The sequence below is a fragment of the Ailuropoda melanoleuca genome, chromosome 5 (genome assembly GCF_002007445.2).
Source record: "Ailuropoda melanoleuca isolate Jingjing chromosome 5, ASM200744v2, whole genome shotgun sequence".
NCBI lineage: Eukaryota > Metazoa > Chordata > Mammalia > Carnivora > Ursidae > Ailuropoda > Ailuropoda melanoleuca.
In genome coordinates this window covers 83,112,391-83,133,144 of record NC_048222.1, presented here as the reverse complement: position 1 = coordinate 83,133,144, position 20,754 = coordinate 83,112,391, and the positions used below count along the sequence as shown (strand labels likewise).

The following is a 20,754-nucleotide window of genomic DNA, read 5'->3' as shown; positions in this document are numbered from 1 at the left end:
AAAGTGAAAGGAAGACCTATATAGTGATATTCATACCCAGTCCGTATATATAAATTGAGACTACTACATTAAAACATGATAGGTGTTCATGCTTCCATTAATACCCTTATATTTTATATATTTACTATGAAAATGTTGATATACATTTATATATTTATAGAACAGTATAATGAATCAATACGGTTCTGCAAGTGTCAACCTATGGCCAATCACCATTGTTTTGTACACCCAGTCTCACTCTGCCTTACCATTATTTAAGAGAAAATGCAATGCAGTATACTGATTCATGAGCCAAACACTAACCCATTTTAACCCATAGCCTTCTCTTCATCCTTCACCTTGATTTGCTTATATCTCCCACTCCGTCTCTGCCCTTCTATTTTTTTTCTTTTAGTGTTGCTGCTCTGATGGTGTGACTGCTAGAAGACAGATCTTTAAATATCAGCACTTTCTTTATCAGCATACATCCAGCTCAGAGGGAGGAGGCAGAACAGTAATGCTTCCTGACCTGCTCTGGTTTACTCTCACCAATGGCTGAATATGGTGGCTCCACAATGGCTGTGGGTGAGGTCCTGGTACATGTGAGGATCACTGCCCCCATTCTCTGGCTCAGGGTGTTTCTGCTCCTTTCTGGGTGGTCCCATGTTGGACACTGCTATCACCATGGTCCCCCAGAAGTGGTGATTCCTTTGAGGATAACAGGCACTGGCATGCTCAAGAAGCCTCCAGGCTGGATCTCTTACTGCCTGCATTTTGGAGGCCAGAGACATGTTTTCCACATGAAGGTCAAGAAGCTTTTGCTGTCCAAAAACTTCCCAGTGTTCACATACACAGACCAGGGTGCTCTTCTTGAAGACCAGCCATTTATCCGGAAAGATTGCTATTATCATGGTTACGTGGAGGGGGATCCAGATTCCCTGGTTTCTCTGAGTACCTGTTTTGGGAGCTTTCAAGGAATATTACAGATAAATCACATTGTTTATGAAATTTTGCCCAAAAGGCTTTCTACCACATTTGAACATCTGCTATTTAAGGTGTACGATGGGGAGAAAAAATTCCCACCCGTGAGGTGTGGATTGACAGGTGAAAAAATATCACAACAAATGAAGTTTCAAGAGAACAATAGTTCCACTTTGCGAAGTGGATATGAAGGTCTGTGGAGGCAAAAGAGATTTGTTGAAATGGCAGTGGTGGTAGACTATAATCGATATGCTTATCACGAATATAATGTCACAACTGTGGAACTGCGAGTGATTACTACCATGAACTATGTAAATACCTTCTATCAACCACTAAATATTGATGTGAGTTTAGTTGGAATGGAGGTCTGGAATGAAGGAAACCCTGTTGAAATAAAGAACATGGATGTACTCTTGGATTTATTTTGTGCCTGGAAGGAAAAAGGCTTTAATGCCCGTATGCCCCATGATGCTGCACATGTTTTTGTAAAAAGAGAATATGGTATGTTTGGCATATCTTATGTTGGATCAATATGTACATATAATACTAATTGTGCAGTGGATGCTTTCACAAGTGACAATTTGGGGTTTTTTGCATTTGTTGTGTCACATGAGCTCGGTCATTCTCTGGGTATGTGGCATGATGAGGAAACATGTAAATGTGCAGACAGTGTGTGCATAATGCATGCAGCACAGTCTCAGGCGACTAAATTCAGCAACTGCAGTTATGCTCAATATTGGCACACCTCTGCAGGATCAAGATGTATCTTCCACCCACCCACTCCAGAGAGAGCCTTCAAGTTTACACGCTGTGGAAATGGTGTGGTTGAAGAAGGAGAAGAGTGTGACTGTGGCTCCTTAAATTTGTGTACAAAAGATTCATGCTGTCAGTTAGACTGTACCCTGAGTCCTGGGGCTACTTGTGCTTTTGGGCTTTGTTGCAAAGACTGCAAGTTCATGCCATCAGGTGAGGTATGTAGAGAACAGGCAAATGAATGTGATCTTCCCGAGTGGTGCGATGGGACATCCTATCAATGCCCAGAAGATGTGTATGTGCAAGATGGAGTCGAATGCACAGGTGGTGGCTACTGCTATGAAAAGAGATGCAATATCCGTGACAAACTGTGCAGCAGACTTTTTGGCCCAGATGCCAAAAGTGCGAGTCAGATTTGCTACAGTACAGTGAATATCCGAGGGGACCGTTTCGGTAACTGTGGTCTCAAGAACAATCAATTTATTAAATGTAATACCTCAGATACCCTGTGTGGGAGGGTGCAGTGTAAAGATGTGGCAAAGATCCCCACTCTGAGAGATCATTCTACTCTGCACTGGCTTCACCTCAATGATAACATCTGTTGGGGTATAGACTTCCATTATGGGATGCCCTTGCCTGATCTTGGTCAAGTGAAAGATGGTACAGAGTGTGGTAAGGATCATATCTGTGTCCAAAGGAAGTGTATCCCTTTGGCATATTTGAAAACGAACTGTTCGCCTGAGACCTGCAATACAAATGGGGTCTGCAACAATAGACATCACTGCCATTGCAGCAATGAGTGGAACCCCCCTGACTGCCGGGTGAAAGGCAATGGAGGTAGTGTTGATAGTGGCCCACCCCCAATAAGAATCAAGACTGAGGTACCACAGAAGAAACAGCAAAAGAAGACTTACCAGCTGTTATTTTGGTTGATTCCTTCTTCAGTTTTATTATGTTGTATGTTAATTTTGTTTTTTATGAGAAGGAAAAAAAAGGTTAAGAAAGAAGAGCAGAATGTTTCACCTGCACCCAATGATTAGCAGAATGAGCCACCGAAACCTAATCAAGAAGTGAGTGATCCATCTCCACCTGAGAATGAAAACTAAAAAGTTATGGTTTCCAAAAAGAAACCCAATCCCAGATGAATTTGCCCATTTGTTAAGTTTTAGTCCCCCAGCAGGAAAAATGTTACAGCTTGTACCACAGATCGCTGACAGAAAATCCCTGAGATTTCTTTTTTTATCATTTGGGATCATAAGCACTAGTCATTGGACAATAAACAAAATATATTAATTCTCAGCACATTTCTCTTTTCCATTATTTTAGGCAATTTTAGCAATTATTTTTTATGGAATTATTCTGTATTTCCTGAGCAATGGCAGTGCCCTCAGAGGATGTGTGTGTGTGTGTGTGTGTGTGTGTGTGTGTGTAACTTGCAGTCTGACAATTCCAAACATCCTTCCCCTTTGTAATCTGCTTTCATACACAGGGAATAGAAAACTACAAATCACATTTCTCCTTCATGAGTCCTCCATTTTTAGCTGCCACAAATAGTGGAAACCAGAGGGAAACTGGACATGGGAAATGTCTTAAACGTTGTTCATGTCTGAGTTGCCTCACTGACTCTCACCCTGGCAAAGGCAGTGCCTTACAATCTTTATATTACCACATACAGATATAAATGTAGATATAGATAAGGACAGAATGATATAATATATATGATATGTGAGATATATATACATATATCTATAATATATATGCATATACATTATTTTCTGGTAATTCTCAGAACCAACAGTACTGTCAGCCTCAGAGAACCTGGCACACCTATCAAGTGTCTTACCCTTGCAGTTCTAGATCCCAGGCCTTGGAGTCCTCCACCAAATCCCTGAAGTGCAGAACCATGTTGGCCAACCCTCTCCCCAGAGTCCAAGATCCATGGGACCTACTCCAAAAGTTTGGGTCTCAAGAAGCACACGTCTTTCCTTTAATCTGCAGTCTTCGGTGCAATAGCTGCACTTCCTGTTAGGAAAGCATGGCTTCTCAGGGAGGGCTTTGCTTGTTGTGACTGAATTCTGACTGATAGGGTACTTATCTTGGAATAATGGAGAACACGGGAGGGAGTCTGTCATCAAAAGCTTTTGAATTTTCCACACCACTGCCTTTACCGTCTTGGGGACATATTTTATACTCTGGTATAATTACTTCAAAATCTCATAAGAGAGGAAAATGGTACTTGCCACTCAACCCTTGGTAACTTCACTCATAAAATAAGACAAAGAAGATATTTACAATTCCATGTAGGATAGCTAAGTCTTAGCAGACCATGTGTCCTCTGCAAGGAAAAAAAAACTAGGAAAAAAACTAGAAAATCCCAATTTTATATTAACCCGTGTTTTAAGAACATCAGAGAGCCGAGGAAGTAATATGGAATAGGTGAACTGAAATCTCAGGCAGAGTAAAACAATTCTAAAAAGCACTGAATCTTGCCGGCCATTTTAGCCTCTGAGTATTTGCTGATGCCAGATGTGACTTGAGTCTTAGGCCTGGCCCAGGTGCAGGACCTCTGCTGAGGGAAAGAGAAATCCCCAGTGTCTTAGGTACTACACAGAGTTAGATGGACTCTAAACATTAATATCAAGGGCTCTAATTCACCAGCAGATTTCCCCAAGTCACAAGAGCTTAATCTGAGAGCTCCATGAGATGCTGATGAGTTCCTCTTGGAAATTTCTCAAAGACATCAATCCCCAAAATCATGTTATATTTTGAACACAAGACATAGTAAAAGGAGGCTTACCTCAAGCACATGATCTCTCTCCCCATAATACACTTAATCTGATTTTGAAGTTGCAAGTGGCAAGAGGTACAGGCTGGGTTGTGAACTTCTCGGTGATAGAGCCCAACCATCCATAAGCTGGCAGAGCTACGAAAATAGAGTCACATAAACTCACAATTGAAAGCCCAGCAAGCCCATGCCTGAACAACATAAGAAAAGGAGAATTAGCCCAAGCTTTACTAAAAGCCCCTCGCCTTTGACCTGGCACAAGCTACGATTAGATATAGGTGATCAGCTCCTCAGCCTATCTTCCTAACAGAGGAAAGAGAGAAAACTTCAGAGTCACCTAGAGCTGCTACAGTTGTCTTATACACAATTCCTGCACCCAGTAAAAATTACCATACATGCTAAGAATCACAATTCATGACTTATTTTTTTAATATTCTTTTTTTTAAGATTTTATTTGTTTGAGAGTGAGAGAACACAAGCAGAGGGAGGGAGAAGCAGGCTCCCCACTGAGCAAGGAGCCAGATGCAGGGCTCGATCCCAGGACTCTGGGATCATGACTTGAGCCAAAGGCAAAAGTTTAACCGACTGAGCCACCCAGGCGTCCTTCATGACTTATTATTAAGAGAAGCAAAAAAAGGAACACGGAAAAGAGGGAGGAGCTATAAGTATGATCCAAGTAGTGGAGCAAGAGTACATAAAAAAAAATCAACTATGATTATACATTTAAAATGGAAGAAGAATATACAAAATATAAGAACAAACGTAGGCTATGCTCAGTATTTGGTATCCGTACAAAAATTTCAGGTGGATATCGTAGAACTAAAAAGTAAAATACATAATAGATAATTCAATGAATGATTTGAACCATAGTTTGGGCATAGCGGATTACAAAATTACTCATCTGGAAAGGTCAGTGGAAAAATCCTCACACTGCTGTACACAGAAAAATGAAAGCAAAATAAAGATTAAGAAGCAGATTTAAGAATTTTATAACTTTTTAGAGATTGCCTAATTATAGGTAAGGAAAGATAAAAGGAAAAAATCAAGTTTTAGTAAATATTTTTTAGCCTTTGAATGTGTGCTGTTATAAATATTGCTTATCTGAACACTGTAGGCATGAGTTTGACAGGAAATCTAATTGTGCTATCTTTATCTTCATGAAATTGCAAATGTAAATAGCAAAATGCAGGTTTAGCTCTAAGATGGTTTTAAATAGTCAAGAGCTTTCAAACATTCAGGATTTTTTCTTAATGTTCATCTCTGAAATTTTGAGAAGGATTTCACATTACTAATTTATTTTCTATATTTTATTCTCACATCCTAATTATACATTTTTACTCATTTTATTTTAACTCCAGTGGAGTTAACATACAGTGTTGCATTAGTTTCAGGTGTACAATATGGTGATTCAACTATTTCATATATCACCAGGTGCTCATCACTACAAGTGCACTCTTTAATCTCCATCACTATTCACCCATCCCACCACCCACCTCCCCTCTGCTAACCAACAGTTTGCTCTCAAAAGTTGAGTCTGAATAATGATACACTTTTTTCAAACTTCTTTAACTCAATTGCTATGAATCATCACATGAGAAGAATCACTGGACCCTAGTTTTTAAAAGAGATAGACAAAGCTTTTCCTATAGTACTCATACCATTTTCACTTTCCCACTAATAATGATTGAAAGTTCTGGTGACTCCACATTTTTGTTAATATTTGTAAATTGTGCCCATTCTGTTTTTTTTTTCTTGGCAGTGACTTTGTGTAATGAGATATTTTTATTTTTGATGAGCCTTATTTATCAATTTTTCACGTTTTCTTCTCTGTAGTCTATGAAATCTTCATGTGCTTCCATCATGAAGATATCTTCCTATGCTTTCTCCAAAACTTTCATTAGTTTTGTTTTTCACTCAGGTCTAAAGCCTATCTCAATTGTCTTTAGTATGTGATACAGTAGAATTTAAGGTTCACTTTTTTCTACAGAGATATATGCCATCTCTTTAAAAGACAGTCATTTCCTCCATTTTTTGTTATTGAAAAATGAATGACCATAAAAATATTGTCCTTTTTCCAGAGTCATTATGTTGTTCATTGACCTAGCTGCTGAACATTATACCAGTACTGTCTTCTCTTGATTACTGAAGCACTGCAGCAAGTCTGAAAACAGGTAGTGTTACTATAGCAACGTTTTACTTTGCAAAGATTGCTGTAGATATTGTAGATACTTTGAAATTCCATATAAATTTTAAAATCACTCACCGTATCACTCACCCTACCACACACACACACAGCCTGATAGAATTGTGATGAGGCTTGCATTGAATCTGTACCTCAATTTGGGACAAATGGTTATTTCAGAAATAATGAGTCTTTATATCCATGAACATGATATAGATCTTCATTTCTCTAGTTCTTTTTAAAGATATTTCAATAATACTGTATGGTTCCCAAGAGAGAGGTATTGCATATAATTCATGAAATATCTATGGTGTTTTTATATTGTGCATACAATTGTGCATGTAATTAATGTTCTAACTGGTGCTAGTATAAGAATATAATTCATTTTGTAAATTTACATAATGCCCTATCACTGACTAAAAATATGTTTTACTTTAAGTGTGTGTGTTTTAAGGAACCCTTGGGATTTCCTATGAAAACACCCGGCACCCGGTATCTTTCTTGTAATGCCAGAATATGAGGAAGTTCCTAAAAGACAGCATGGTGGTATGTCAAAGGCACACAGGAACTAACTGAAAGTCCTCTCAAAGGTCAAACCTAAACATATTGTACATTTACAACATATTGTAAAATAAACGTCAGCCCGTACTGATACAAACGAACAAAAGAAGAGAGAAGTAAATGGGGGAGAAGAGAACAGTTTTCGAAACAGTAGAATTCCAAATACTCTGTGTCAACACTGTCCTCAACTCCCACCCCTTAACTGTGAGCTACGGAGAGTGACTTCTTTCTAAATAATTCAGTATGGACATGGAGGAAGGGAATGACATTACACTGAGCAACCTGAAAAAGACTATCTGTGCCGCAAGATGATTGCTAACATCACACGGATAAGTCATTTTGATGGCATGAACCTTTGAAATGATGGATGAAAAATGTTACTTTATCTGTGTTGCCTTCCTCTCCAACATCCATAACCCCTGTTTCACCATCAAAAAGAGATCCCTAAATTAAGGGGCCTTTTGCAAATACCTGAGCAGGATTCTTGAAAAATATCAAGGCCATTAAAATAAGGAAAGTCTGAAAAAGACTCACAGCCAAGAGGAGCCTAAGGAGGTATGGCAACTAAAAACAATACTGTACTCGGGACAACAACAACAAAAAAGAACATTGGATACAAATAAAAGAAACTTGTAAGAAGTATGGACATTAGTTAATAATAATGTGTAAACATTTTCTCAATATTTGCGACAAAGGTGTGATAGTAATGTAGGAATTAACAATAGGAGAAACTGGGTACAGGATTTGATTTACCAAAATTCTCTGAAGTATTTACAGAACAGTTTTGTACACCTGCAATAACAAAAAGGACATACGGGTGTCTTGGTGGCTCAGTCAATTAAGTGTCTGTCTTCAGCTCAGGTCATGATCTCAGGGTCCTGGGATCAAGCTCAGCACTGAGCTCCCTTCTCAGCAGGGAGTCTGCTTATCCCTCTCCCTCTGCCCCTCATCCCCACTCTCTCTCCCCTCTCTCTCTTGCTCTGCTCTCTCTCTCTCTGAAATAAATAAAATCTTAAAAAAGGACCTAAATTCATAAATAAATAAGTATATAAACAAAATTTACCTGCTTAAGATGGTATAAACATAGTGAGTCAGACCACTATTTTATATTTTATAATTTTGCACTCATGACTGCCTTGGGAAGAAAATAACTGTTAGTCTTTATTTATTTCATAGTACTACGTAGGTTCAGAAACTATCTTTCCTTTTAAGTTTATTTTTCCATACTATCCTTATATGATTGTTTCATTCTGCTATGCTAGTTTTGTAAAATAAGGTGTATGGTGTCAGCTCTTATATATTAACTTGAAGTATCTGCATTGAATTTGGATATTTATTAAGATTTATTTATTCATCTGAGGGGTAAGGGGCAGAGGGAGAGAGAGAGTGAATCTCTAGCAGACTCCCCACCTAGCGTGGAGCCCGACCAGGGGCTCCATCTGCACCCTGAGATCATGACCTTAGTCAAAATCAACATTTGGACCCTTAACCAACTGAGCCACCCAGGCACCCCTGGATTTTTTTTAATCCTTGAATATTTGGAGACCTGTCTGTAATCTTACTGGGGCTGCTGGTTTTGGTGTGGGTAGACTTTACACTAATAATCCAATTCCTTTATATATTATAACTTGTTCAGTGTTCAAAATTGATTTCTGTGTTTGTCACATTTTCAAAAAAAGTCCACTCAACATTCAGAATTTACTCATGTTGAGTTTCCATATTATTTTTAACATTGTGTTAGTCTCCCTTGGATCTGTTGCCTTATCTTCATTTTTTGATCTGTAGTTTTTCATCTTTGTCTTTCATTTTTCCCTAATATCTCTAAAGACTTTCTTACTATACAAGCCATTAATTCTTAACAGTACCTATTAGAATGTGGGGAAGGAGAAACTGTCCTCCCTACTGAGAAGGCACTTTGAGACCACAACACAAAGCAGATGAGTCCATATAGTTTATGCAGAGTTTTATTCAGGATAACTGACTGACAGACGGGAGCAGCTGGGTGGCAATACAGAGTAGCACAGCTATTCTCTGCAATGTCTGGACCTTAGTCCACAGATTTTATAGAGCAAGTGGACACGCAGAAGGCATTGTAATGAGATCAAAGGGTTCACAGGCACTTAATTGATAGCTGACCTTTAATTAGATCTTGAGGCACCATCTATGAGTCAGGAAGGTAAGAAACTCTGTTATCTTTAACAAATTTATGGAGGGCCGGAGCCAGCCTTTCCTGATCACAGCCTAGGCAAGCATTTTCTAAGGGGTGTGTGTGTGTGTGTGTGTGTGTGTGTGTGTGTGTGTGTGTGTATAATAAAATGTTCCATGATATATATATATATATAAATCTCCAAGGGGCCTGGAACATGTAGCCCCAAGAGAGGACAAGAACAAGATGGAGGGCCAAAGATGAAGTCAGTGTGGTTAACACTCCTGCAGCACCTTAATTCATGCCCTTTTCTGTGTTTGTGTATCTTCAGTGGTTTATTTTCTAATTTCATGGTTATATACTTAGCTTTTTAATATTTACTGCTTTTTCTGATGTAATATATAACCCAGTGATCTAAACTAAACTCTATCATTTCTCAGCTATCATTTTGTTTTACATACCCATTGATAAAAATTTTATATGATTTTTAATACTTATGTGTAGACTACTTCTAAGATGATCTGGAAAATATGGATTTCACAATAGTATGAATGTACCAATTTATCCTAAGAAATCAGTGTTCTAGTAGTCAAAGGAAAACTAGGTAGTATATTTGAAAACTAGGTAGTATATTTAAGTATAGAACTCTGGCCCAATGAAATGACAGTCACAAGATTAATACTATAAAAATAAATAAAATCCATTAAAGAGGTTACTAAGTCACATACCAAAGTTACATCACTCAAGGAAATATATGCTCCACCTCTACAGGAATTGAATCATGTCAAAAAGAAAAATGAAAATTCATAACTCTTCTTCTTACCATTTGGTTAGTGTAAAAACTGATGAAAACTTCACGTCAAAATATTAGTCAAGCAGTTGTGTTTTGAAGTAAGCAATAATAATAATAATAGTAATAATGTAAAAGCCATGCTCATTTAGCAGAAACTCTTCTTTAATTAATAGCACCAATATTTTGAAATAAAAAAAGAGGTTGACAGGTTGACTTGGGAAAGCAATTTTATACTAAATTATTATTATTATTATTAGTCACACTATTTCACCCACAGTATGTATTTATTTGTTTGTTTTTCTTCCAAGTTTTTATTGAGATTCCAGTAGGTTAACAAGAATATTCCTATTAGGATTTACTGATTCATCACTTCCAATCAACACCTAGTCCATGGATTTTAATTTTTTTTTTTTTTAGATTTTATTTATTTATCCATTTGACAGACAGACAGCCAGTGAGAGAGGGAACACAAGCAGGGGGAGTGGGAGAGGAAGAAGCAGGCTCACAGCAGAGGAGCCTGATGTGGGGCTCGACCCTGGGACTCTGGGATCATGCCCTGAGCCGAAGGCAGATGCTTAATGACAGCCACTCAGGCGCCCGGGGTTTTAATTATTTTTTAATTATTGGGTTTTTTTAAATATTTTATTTATTTATTCGACAGAGACAGAGACAGCCAGCGAGAGAGGGAACACAGCAGGGGGAGTGGAAGAGGAAGAAGCAGGCCCACAGCAGAGGAGCCTGATGTGGGGCTCGATCCCATAACGCCGGGATCACGCCCTGAGCCGAAGGCAGATGCTCAACCGCTGTGCCACCCAGACGCCCCTAATTATTGTTTATTTTTAAGTAAGTTCCACACCAAGCATGCACCCCAACCAGGGGCTTGAACTCATGACCCTGGCATCAAGACCTGAGCTTAGATTAAGAGTCAGAAGCTCAACCATCTGAGCCACTCAGGCACCCTGGCTTTTAATTTTAAAGTCTCCTGTCTTTCTTGTGTATTGGCTTAGTATACCTCCCCTTACATATCTATAATTAGATTCATTTTCATTTCGTAAAATGACTTAATTGATTTCACCATTTTGTTTAGTTTTTCCATTTGATTTTTAATTTCATTTTTTTATGTTTAAAAACGTTCTATGGACTAAAACAGACAAAATCTCCACCTATTCTAATTAAACGTGTGTCTTAGCATGAGCCATATATTTGAAGAGAAGTCAGAATGCATAGATAAAAAGAAACAAATGGAAAATCTTGAGCTGAAATAAATATCAAAAAAATTATTAGAAGAGATCATTAGACTTCAGCAGGCAGCAATGCTTTGAAGATAGGTTATTTTTTTAATAATAATCTTTTATTATATTATGTTAGTCACCATACAGTATATCCTTAGTTTTTGATGTAATGTTCCATGATTCATTATTTGCGTGTAACACCCAGTGCACCATGCAGTATGTGCCCTCCTTAAAACCCATCACTGGCCTATCCCAATCCCCCACCCCCCTCCCCTCTGAAGCCCTCAGTTTGTTTCCCAGAGTCCATAGTCTCTCATGGTTCATTCCCCCTTCTGTTTACCCCCGCTTCGTTCTTCCCTTCCTTCTCCTACCAATCTCCCTGCTATTTCTTATGTTCCATAAATGAGTGAAACCATATGATAATTGTCTTTCTCTGCTTGACTTATTTCACTTAGCATAATCTCCTCCAGTCCTGTCCATGTTGTTAAGAATCTCACAAACTAAAAAGAAAAAAAGAGAGAGAAAAATTGGCCAGGCTTCTGAGAAATAAGTGACCCACAGTGAAACAATGTCTTCCTTTTTAAAAAAATTGCCAACAAAGAGCTGTTGAATATTATTCTATTCACATCTCTCTTGCTACTTTTTCTGGGTTCCGATATTAGCGATGCTAGAACTTTTTATATATTCCATATATTTCTTAGGCTTTTATATTGTGCTTTTATTTTTCTGCACACAGCAGTGTGGGGATTTTTCCACTAACCTTTTCCAGATGAGTAATTCTGTAATCTGATACGCCCAAACTACGGTTCAAACCATCCACTGAATTACCTATTATGTATTGTACTTTTTAGTTCTACGATATCCACCTGAAATTTTTGTATGGATTCCAACATACTGAGCATAGCCTACATTTGTTCTGATATTTTGTATATTTTTCTTCCATGTTAAATGTATAATAATCATTGTTGTTTTGGTTTTTATTTTTTGTTTTTCATGTACTCTTACTCCACTATCTGGGTCATACTTACAGTTTCTCCCTCTCTTCTTTCCTTCCTTTTTTTCTTCTCTTAGTAACAAGTCATGAATTGTGATTCTTAGCATGTATGGTAATTTTTACCGTGTGCAGGAATTTTGTATAAGACAACCATAGCTGCTCTAGGTGACTCTGGAGTTTTCTCTCGTTCCTCTGTTAGGAAGATAGGTTGAGGAGCTGATCACCTATATCTAATCGTAGCTTGTGCCAGGTCAAAGGCGAGTGGCTTTTAGTAAAGCTTGGGCTAATTCTCCTTTCCTTATGTTGTTCAGGCAAGGGCTTGCTGGGCTTTCAATTGCGAGTTTATGTGACTCTATTTTTGCAGCTCTGCCAGCTTATAGATGGTTGGGCTCTATCACCGAGAAGTTCACAACCCAGCCTGTACCTCTTGCCACTTGCAACTTCAAAATCAGATAAGTGTATTATGGGGGAAAAGGTCATGTGTTTGAGGTAAGCCTCCTTTTACTACGTCTTGTGTTCAAAACATAACATGATTTGGGGATCCACATCAAGAACATATTACATACTGTTCCAGTATAGGTCATGCCAATGTCAATACCATGGTTTTCTTTACAAAAATAAATGCAAGATCATGAGGCAAATGGGTGCCAAAGTCGCCCTTTTTCCATTTGCGAAATGGTACTAGTAGAAGTTTAATGTTATCAATTGAAAGGAGGTTTTGTGCAGTCCATATCTCAATTCCTATTAAAATCATATCAAGATCTGGCGATTTAGAAAACTGATTTACATAATCGATAATAAGGCACAGTGTATTCTGCACATTTGAGGTATTACCACAAACATATTGATTGTGGTCACCCACTACTGTCAATTTACGAAACCACTTGTGGTCCACTAATCTTTATACACACTCTACATCGAAATGGAACTTTCACTTTCTAGTAACTTCAACTGTTGTGCTATTTCTTCATCTGTCAATGCACATTTCATGAGTTAGAATTGTGTTTTCTTATTGTTGATATTATATATCAGCTCTTCAAATGTGGTAGAAGGTCTTTTGGGCTCGATTTCAAAAGCAATGTCATTTGTCTATAATATTCCTTGAAAGTGCCCAGAACAGATACTGAGAGCAACCAGGGATTCTATGTCCCCTTCCACATAACCATGATAGCAGCAGTCCTTCAGGACAAAAAGCTGATCCTCAAGGAGAGCACCCTGGTAGGTAAACACTGGGAGGTTTCTGGACAGAAAAAATTTCTTGACCTTAGTGTAGAGAATGTGCCTCTGGCCTCCAAAATGCAGGCTATAAGAGAACCAGCCTGCAGGCTTCATGCCAGTGCCATGCCTCAAGGGAGTCAACACTTCTGGGCGTCATAGTGATAGGGGAGCCCAACCTGGAATCATCCAGAGAGGAACTGACACACCCCAGCCAGAGTGTAGGAAGAGATCCTCACATGCCACATGCACCAGGGCCTCACCCACAGCCATTGTGGACCCACCATATTCAGCCATCAATGAGAGCAAAAGAGGGCAGTTCAGAAAGCATCACTGTTCTGTTTCCTCCCTCTGATACGGATGTGGTACTGACCTTTAATCTGTCCTCTTGCTAAGTTACATCATTAGAGCAGCAGCACTAAAAGAAAAACAATAAGACAAAGGACAGAGACTAGACAAGGGTGGGGGGTTTGAGCTGGAGGAGGAAGAGAAAGCTATGAGTATGGGTTAAAATGGGTGCATGTTTGGCTCAAGACATGACTCACTATAATGCATTGCATTTTGTCTTAAATAATAGTAAGACAGAGTGAGACTGGGTGTACAAAACTATGGTGATTGGCCATAGGTTGACAGTTACAGAGCTTAGATGAAGGACACATACGGATCTGTTATACTGTTTCCTAAATATATGAATATGTATGAACATTTCCACAATAAATATATAAAACAAAATGTTCTTAATGGAAAGGTGAACACCTATCATGTTTTGATGAAGAATTCTTGATATACACATATGAGCTAGGTATAAATATCAATACATAGGTCTTCTTTTCATTTTTCAAGGAATTATTTAGTGGCATTACTCAAAAGATATAAAAATTACTCACATATATTTTTTTCTCATTGTAACATAAACTTCTGTGTAACAAATTATTAATTATCCTGTCTCTTTCCTGCATTCCTTTTTTCATCTAAGACTGTGAAACTGCAAGAATCAAGGCATCAACTGTTTTCACAAATATTGGTAGCTACTATAATGGTACCTTCATTCTGTAATCAATACATAACGGTAGTATTGGAAGAGGAAGTATATCGGGTTGGTGATGGATGTTACTCATATATGTTTATCTTTGATTCTGCTCTTAAGAACAACAGCATTTTAAAAAACTTCTAGCCATGTAAAATGGAAGGAAATCAAACTAGCTGGAAGAGTAACAGCTGGAGATCAGCATATACTGAAGGCAAAATTAAAAGTTCCTTCAGAAATGCAAAGGAAATCAATAATCCTTGAAGGAAGGAGGAAAGCTTTGGGGAAGGTAATATTATCTTACAGCAGCAAGGCATCAAAGCCTGCATTTCTAAGATTGCAAAGAAATTACATTTATTTCATAAATAAAAATACATATACATATTTTATGTGAAATATAGAAGCAAAAAATCATCTCAATAACACAAATGTATTACCACATATTTGTGAAAATGAAATCTGGTATCAGCACAATGCCTGGCTGATAATAGTGATTTGTTGCTTGCTTTTTTCAATAAAGCATTTATAAAAACACATAATGTACACACATGGTGCTGCAAACTTGGGAAACCTAAATGAACATACATGTCAAGAAAATTTAATAATATGGAGCTCAAATTTAGACAGAGGGGATGGAGCAAAGATACACATTAGGAATTTTAAAAATTGAATTCAGGGGCGCCTGGGTGGCACAGCGGTTAAGCGTCTGCCTTCGGCTCAGGGCATGATCCCGGCGTTGTGGGATCGAGTCCCACATCAGGCTCTTTTGCTATGAGCCTGCTTCTTCCTCTCCCACTCTCCCTGCTTGTGTTCCCTCTCTTGCTGGCTGTCTCTATCTCTGTCAAATAAATAAATAAAATCTTTAAAAAAAATTGAATTCAATATTTTTACAGATAAAATTTTTATTTTTATTTATCTAGGGAAATACCATGGTCTTCATCAAATCATAAAGTGAGAATGTTTAAAGTAAAAACTCTTGGTGCAGTTGAAAACACACAAGATACTGAATTTCACTATAAGAGATCTAAAACAGATTAATTAAATCCACTTCCCATAGTTGATAATACAGAATTGAAAGATGCCTAACTAAAGACCTATCATCTCTTAGATCCTGTACCCATTTTTGCTTATTTTTTTAAAAAAATCTTGATTCTATGTTCTTCAACCTTTTTTCTCTGGAATTATTTTCCTGTCATTTATGGAATTTCCCTTTCATAAAAACAACAACAATCACTTCTCTATCAAGCTTCTGCATAGACAGCTCCTTATTCATGGCTAATTCTACTACACGAAACTTACCAGCCGACAGCTGAAAAGCATGGAAAGACCAGCAGAAAGATTTCCATACTCAGAATATCCATAAGCCATACTACCAGACATCTGGTTGCAGTTCACACTGTTGATCAAACCCACTTCCAACCATGACCCTGATAGCTAGCCATCCCATTAAACCACTGTGTAGCCCATTTTCCTATTCATACACCAACTACAAAAATTAGTCCTACACAAATTCAAAGAATTGAATGTCTTATTTCCTAATGTATTATCCACCAATAATGTTACCCACATTCTGGGTACATTCTGGGTTTAGTGAACATGTGGACAACTGATATAACACCTGGATTATTCCAGTTTTAAAACTCATTTTTGACAATTGACCTATGGCTACATATTGTATCATACTATCACCTATACTTATTAACAAACCCAAACCCCTTGCCTAACCCTAACCCTAACTTATTATTACTTTCCACTGTCCTAACTCACATATTAAATAGTTTACCAGAAGTCTCATTCTCATTCAAAATTTAATTTCCAAATTTCTAGGCAAAAATAACTTTTCATTCCGTTTTTTCCCACTTAAGTTTCCTTATTTTACCTCTTATCCTGGTAGCCTGGCTCTAGACTCCATTAATTCAACCACTGTGGGCTCAACCCAGACAGGGTTAAACTTTTTCCTGCTTCCTATACTCCTGCAACAACTCTCCAAACTGTAAGAAAATCAGAGTATCTCTAGGAGAATGAATGTGTGAAAGGTGAAAAGTAAAGACTGGATAAGATAGCCTGACATTTCAGCCTGAAGGATGAAGTCAGGAACAAATGTTTACTTCAACCCCTTGGCACTTCTAACAATTTGAGCTTTGTTGTCCGCTTTGTTTCATAATTTTTTTAAATTTCCTCATCAACACACAGGACCCTCAGCTGACAACCCATTGTCTTTGTTTTACAAGTAATTATTATAAAGTTCCAATAATGGTAGTTTAAGTTGTAAAAAAAAAAAAAGAATTTTTCGTTTGTGCATTTAATAAGGATCCAATATTTTTATTTGTCCTTCTTTCTTGTTGCAGATAGTTGGTGAGAAACTTATTTCAGGCTGAACATTTACCTCATAATTAGAGTGACCTAAATTCTTAGAGTGCATGGATACTTTTCTAGGACTAAAGGGAAGGGATATTTCACAAGATGCCAAGAGCCCATAAGAAGACATGAGATCCCTAAATTAGGGATTTAGAAGACACCTCCTCTAAATGGTGTGTAAAATCCTAAAATACTGATTTGCTTTCCATGGCCCTCTCAATATATATTTGGTAATTATTATGGAGGATTGATTGTAATAGAAAAAATTACTTTTAAATAATGTAGTGTTAAGAGTGAACTTAATCAATTTAAATCGACCAGAATTAATTCCTAAAATGTCAGCTTGCAAACAGGTAATAGGAAAAAAAACTCCAAAAATATTTTAATTAGACTGAATTTGTACTCGTAACATTCTTTTATAGAATGACACAAAAGACATACCTTCTAAGAGAGCACAACATTTTCTTTTATTTTTTTTAAAGATTTTTTAAAATTTGTTTGACAGAGAGATTGAGAGAGAGAGAGCACAACAAGGCAGAGTGGCCAGCAGAGGGAGAGGGAGAAGCAAGCTCCCCACTGAGTAGGGAGGCTGATACAGGGCTTGATCCCAGGACCCGGGATCATGACCTGAGCTGAAGGCAGCCGCTTAACCAACTGAGCCACCCAAGGGTCCCAAGTGTAACATTTTCACTAATGTGGTAGAGACCCATAATAGTACAGAAACTTCCAAATAGACTGTCATATATTATCTTTTATGAATTCTTTTCTTTCCCTACAGCTTAATAAAATTCATCAATCTAGTTACCCTAATTACCACCTCCCCTCTCCCGTTCACTTCTAGCCTAATTCAGTTTTTCCCAAGCAATGAGTAGCAACCCATTAGAAACACAATTTTGTGGCTCTCATAGTCCAGAATCAGGCATAATACAGGTTACAGATCCTCCTCGAGATTAAAATATTTGCAAATAATCATGTGTTTGTGTGTATGTACCTGTGTATGTATTCATGTATGCATAAATACTACTGCTTCTCTCCTTTATTGCTAAATTCTCGAATGACTTACCAGCAGTAGAATTAGTGGTCCCCCTGGTCTTTTCACACTATAGTCCTGTCATAGATAATTTGACCACTGATTGCTATGAACAGATTTTTATTTGAAACTTTGCATGACAAAGAGTAGTAACAATGCCCTCCCTTTCATCTCTCATTTAATTGTGTTCTAGATTTGACTACTTAGCAACAAGACTTTTCCAATTCTAAAGACCATTGCAACTGGATAAAAGTTCTCCCACTCTGGCCCCATCCTCTCCATCAAACTTTAAGTCTAATTACTCTTCAGTATGAATAAATGTGACTACATTTTTTATCCCAATTCTACGCGCTCCCTGCACACAGTAGAAATGCTTTATCTTCGGTACTTTTGCCCTGGCCCCAGATTATTTTCTCAACATTGAACCACATTATGGAATACCTGAATTACTATAGGTTCCAGAAAGAAGTCTGACCTTATTTAAACCATTTTACAAAGATACAGGCATCCGTAATCATCTGTGATTTTCACTATAAGGTCAATAAATAACTCCGAGACATTTCATATCTACAAATAAATATGCTTCAACTATTAGGAAAGAACTGCACCAGCAAGAATAAGGAAAGTAAAATTTAAAAAGAGACAGCAGTGAATTGAATACAGTGTGGGTGTTGAGGTCAGCACCATGGTGATACAAGACATTTTTCCTTTCTCCACGCCCCCCCTTTTTAAACAACCATTTAGACATCCATACAAGAACAAGAGTTCCTCAGCACTGGAAGGGACCAGAGAGGACACTTGCTCATTAGTGCATGAAAAAATCAACAATCAGGACCTTGGTAAGGGATGCACATCCAAGGGAGTTGATAAACCTGTCCCACCTCCATTTGCTTTGGCCAATGGAACAAAGAAACCAACCTGAAGAGTACTGAACTGGGTAGAAATAAACAGGTGAGAAAGAATTAATCCAAGTTCAGCCTGCCTGAGAGGAGATTTGAAGCATGCCATTGGAGTGGGATAAGGACAAGTTTGGTTGCAACGGACCGTGAGGAACTCCTCTAGAGCCACAGCCCCTCATCAGGGTGAGACTGCAGTGGGCTATGCTCTCCGGCAGCGGCAGCAGAGACATTTTCTGCAGAGGTTAAAGAGTCAACTTCCTCTTTGGAGGAGGTGGAAAAAGTTTGTGGCTGCCCAGCTAACCTAGTTTTGGGAGCCTCAAGTGGAGAAACCTGTTTGTGTCCAGCAGCTCCCAAGGTTCTAAGGAAGAACCACCATCACAGGGTGAAGAAGAAAGGGGAGAAAGCAGATAAGAATATCAAAGTTTATGAAAGGAACATGATTCATGCTGTGGCTTTAGGACGTCAGCAAGAAGTCTGCAAACAAGCCTCTGGGATTATCCCATGGGAGGAGCTCCTTACCAACCCAAAGGCATCTCCAAAGCCCCAATTGCTGAACCCACACCTCGCTCCACTGTGTGGTGGTCACTTTGTATATGTTCCTGAGTGTGACAGGGAGAGCAGGTGGTACTCTACGCTCTTTCAGAAAAGTGGTCCACAGCATGTGGGTGAGGGAAATCATAAACTGGAGCTGTGGCATCAGCTTCTGAAAAACAAAAGAGCTTCTCAGCGAGTTTGAGAAGTTATGAGATCAAAAGAAAAAAAAAAACAAAGCTTATGAATTTTGCCGTGAGAGGGAATAAAAGTGAAGTAGTTGTACCCATGACAAGCTTAGGATCTCTAGGGAAGCACACCAACAAACAGTACACATCTGAAGATAACCTTGCTCATAAGCCATTGACAATAGCTGTATTGAAGAAACAGCAAACTATGAGAAATCTCAGAAAGAGAGTTCAGTGAGATTCAGCAAAAGATAAATGAACAGAATGAGTTCTTCACAAAAAAGACAAAAACCATAACAAAGACCAAACCAAAATTCTGGAGCTGAAGAATCCAATGGATGAGATGACGTTTATAATTCAGAGCATCTAGCGTGGGGTAGAGAAGACAGGAGAGAGAATAGATGACTTAGGAATATTTTTCAAAGATTTTATTTATTTATTTGACAGAAAGAGAGAGCAGCAGAGGGAGAGGGAAAAGCAGACTCCCCGCTGAGCAGGGAGCCCTATGTGGGACTGGATCCCTTCATGACCTTAGCTGAAAGCAGATGCTTAACTGACTGAGCCACCCAGGTGTCCTACATAGGAATTTTGAAAGGCACCTCTATGATGCTGTGAGTGGATTTCTCAGCAGAAACCCTTCAGGACAGAAGACAGAAGAATAGGTATTTAAAGTGCTAAAAAATAAAAATTGCCAATTAAGGGTACTCTTTCAGTCAAAATTATTCTTCAGAATTGAAGAAAAGACTTTAGAACTGAGGGAATTTACCTCCACTAGACATACCATGCAAGGCATGCTGAAAGTTCTTCAAGCTGAAATGCAAAAATACTAATCAGTGAGATTAAAAAATATAAAGTATATGATACACCGGTCAAGGTGAAAAATATATGGTCAGGTATAGAAAACTCCAATTATGTCATAGAATGGTGTATTAACCACTTAACAATTGTGTAAAGGTTAAAGGAAAAGAGTATTAAAAATAACTGTAGCTACCACAATTTGTAACAAATTCATAACACAAAAAGAGGTAACTTGAGACATCAAAAATTTTTAAAAATGGTTAGTGAAAGGGTTGTTGCTTTATAGGCAAAGAAGTGGCTAT

General features: G+C 38.1%; 1 protein-coding gene across 1 annotated transcript; it reads left to right on the top strand.

The window, feature by feature from the left end:
* Nucleotides 1-554: 554 nt before the first annotated feature.
* Nucleotides 555-19,671, top strand: LOC100477768 (disintegrin and metalloproteinase domain-containing protein 20). Its single transcript, XM_002930892.2, has 2 exons — nucleotides 555-2,670; nucleotides 19,151-19,671. The coding sequence occupies exons 1-2, from the start codon at nucleotides 555-557 to the stop codon at nucleotides 19,669-19,671; spliced, it is 2,637 nt and encodes an 878-aa protein (XP_002930938.2).
* Nucleotides 19,672-20,754: the final 1,083 nt, after the last annotated feature.

Excerpts from the sequence above, each read along its gene's own strand:
- LOC100477768 (XM_002930892.2), top strand. The coding sequence starts at position 555 with ATGGCTGTGGGTGAGGTCCTGGTACATGTGAGGATCACTGCCCCCATT. Across the intron at positions 2,671-19,150 it reads TTCTTCAGTTTTATTATGTT|CGGCAGCAGAGACATTTTCT; the intron begins GTATGTTAATTT and ends GCTCTCCGGCAG.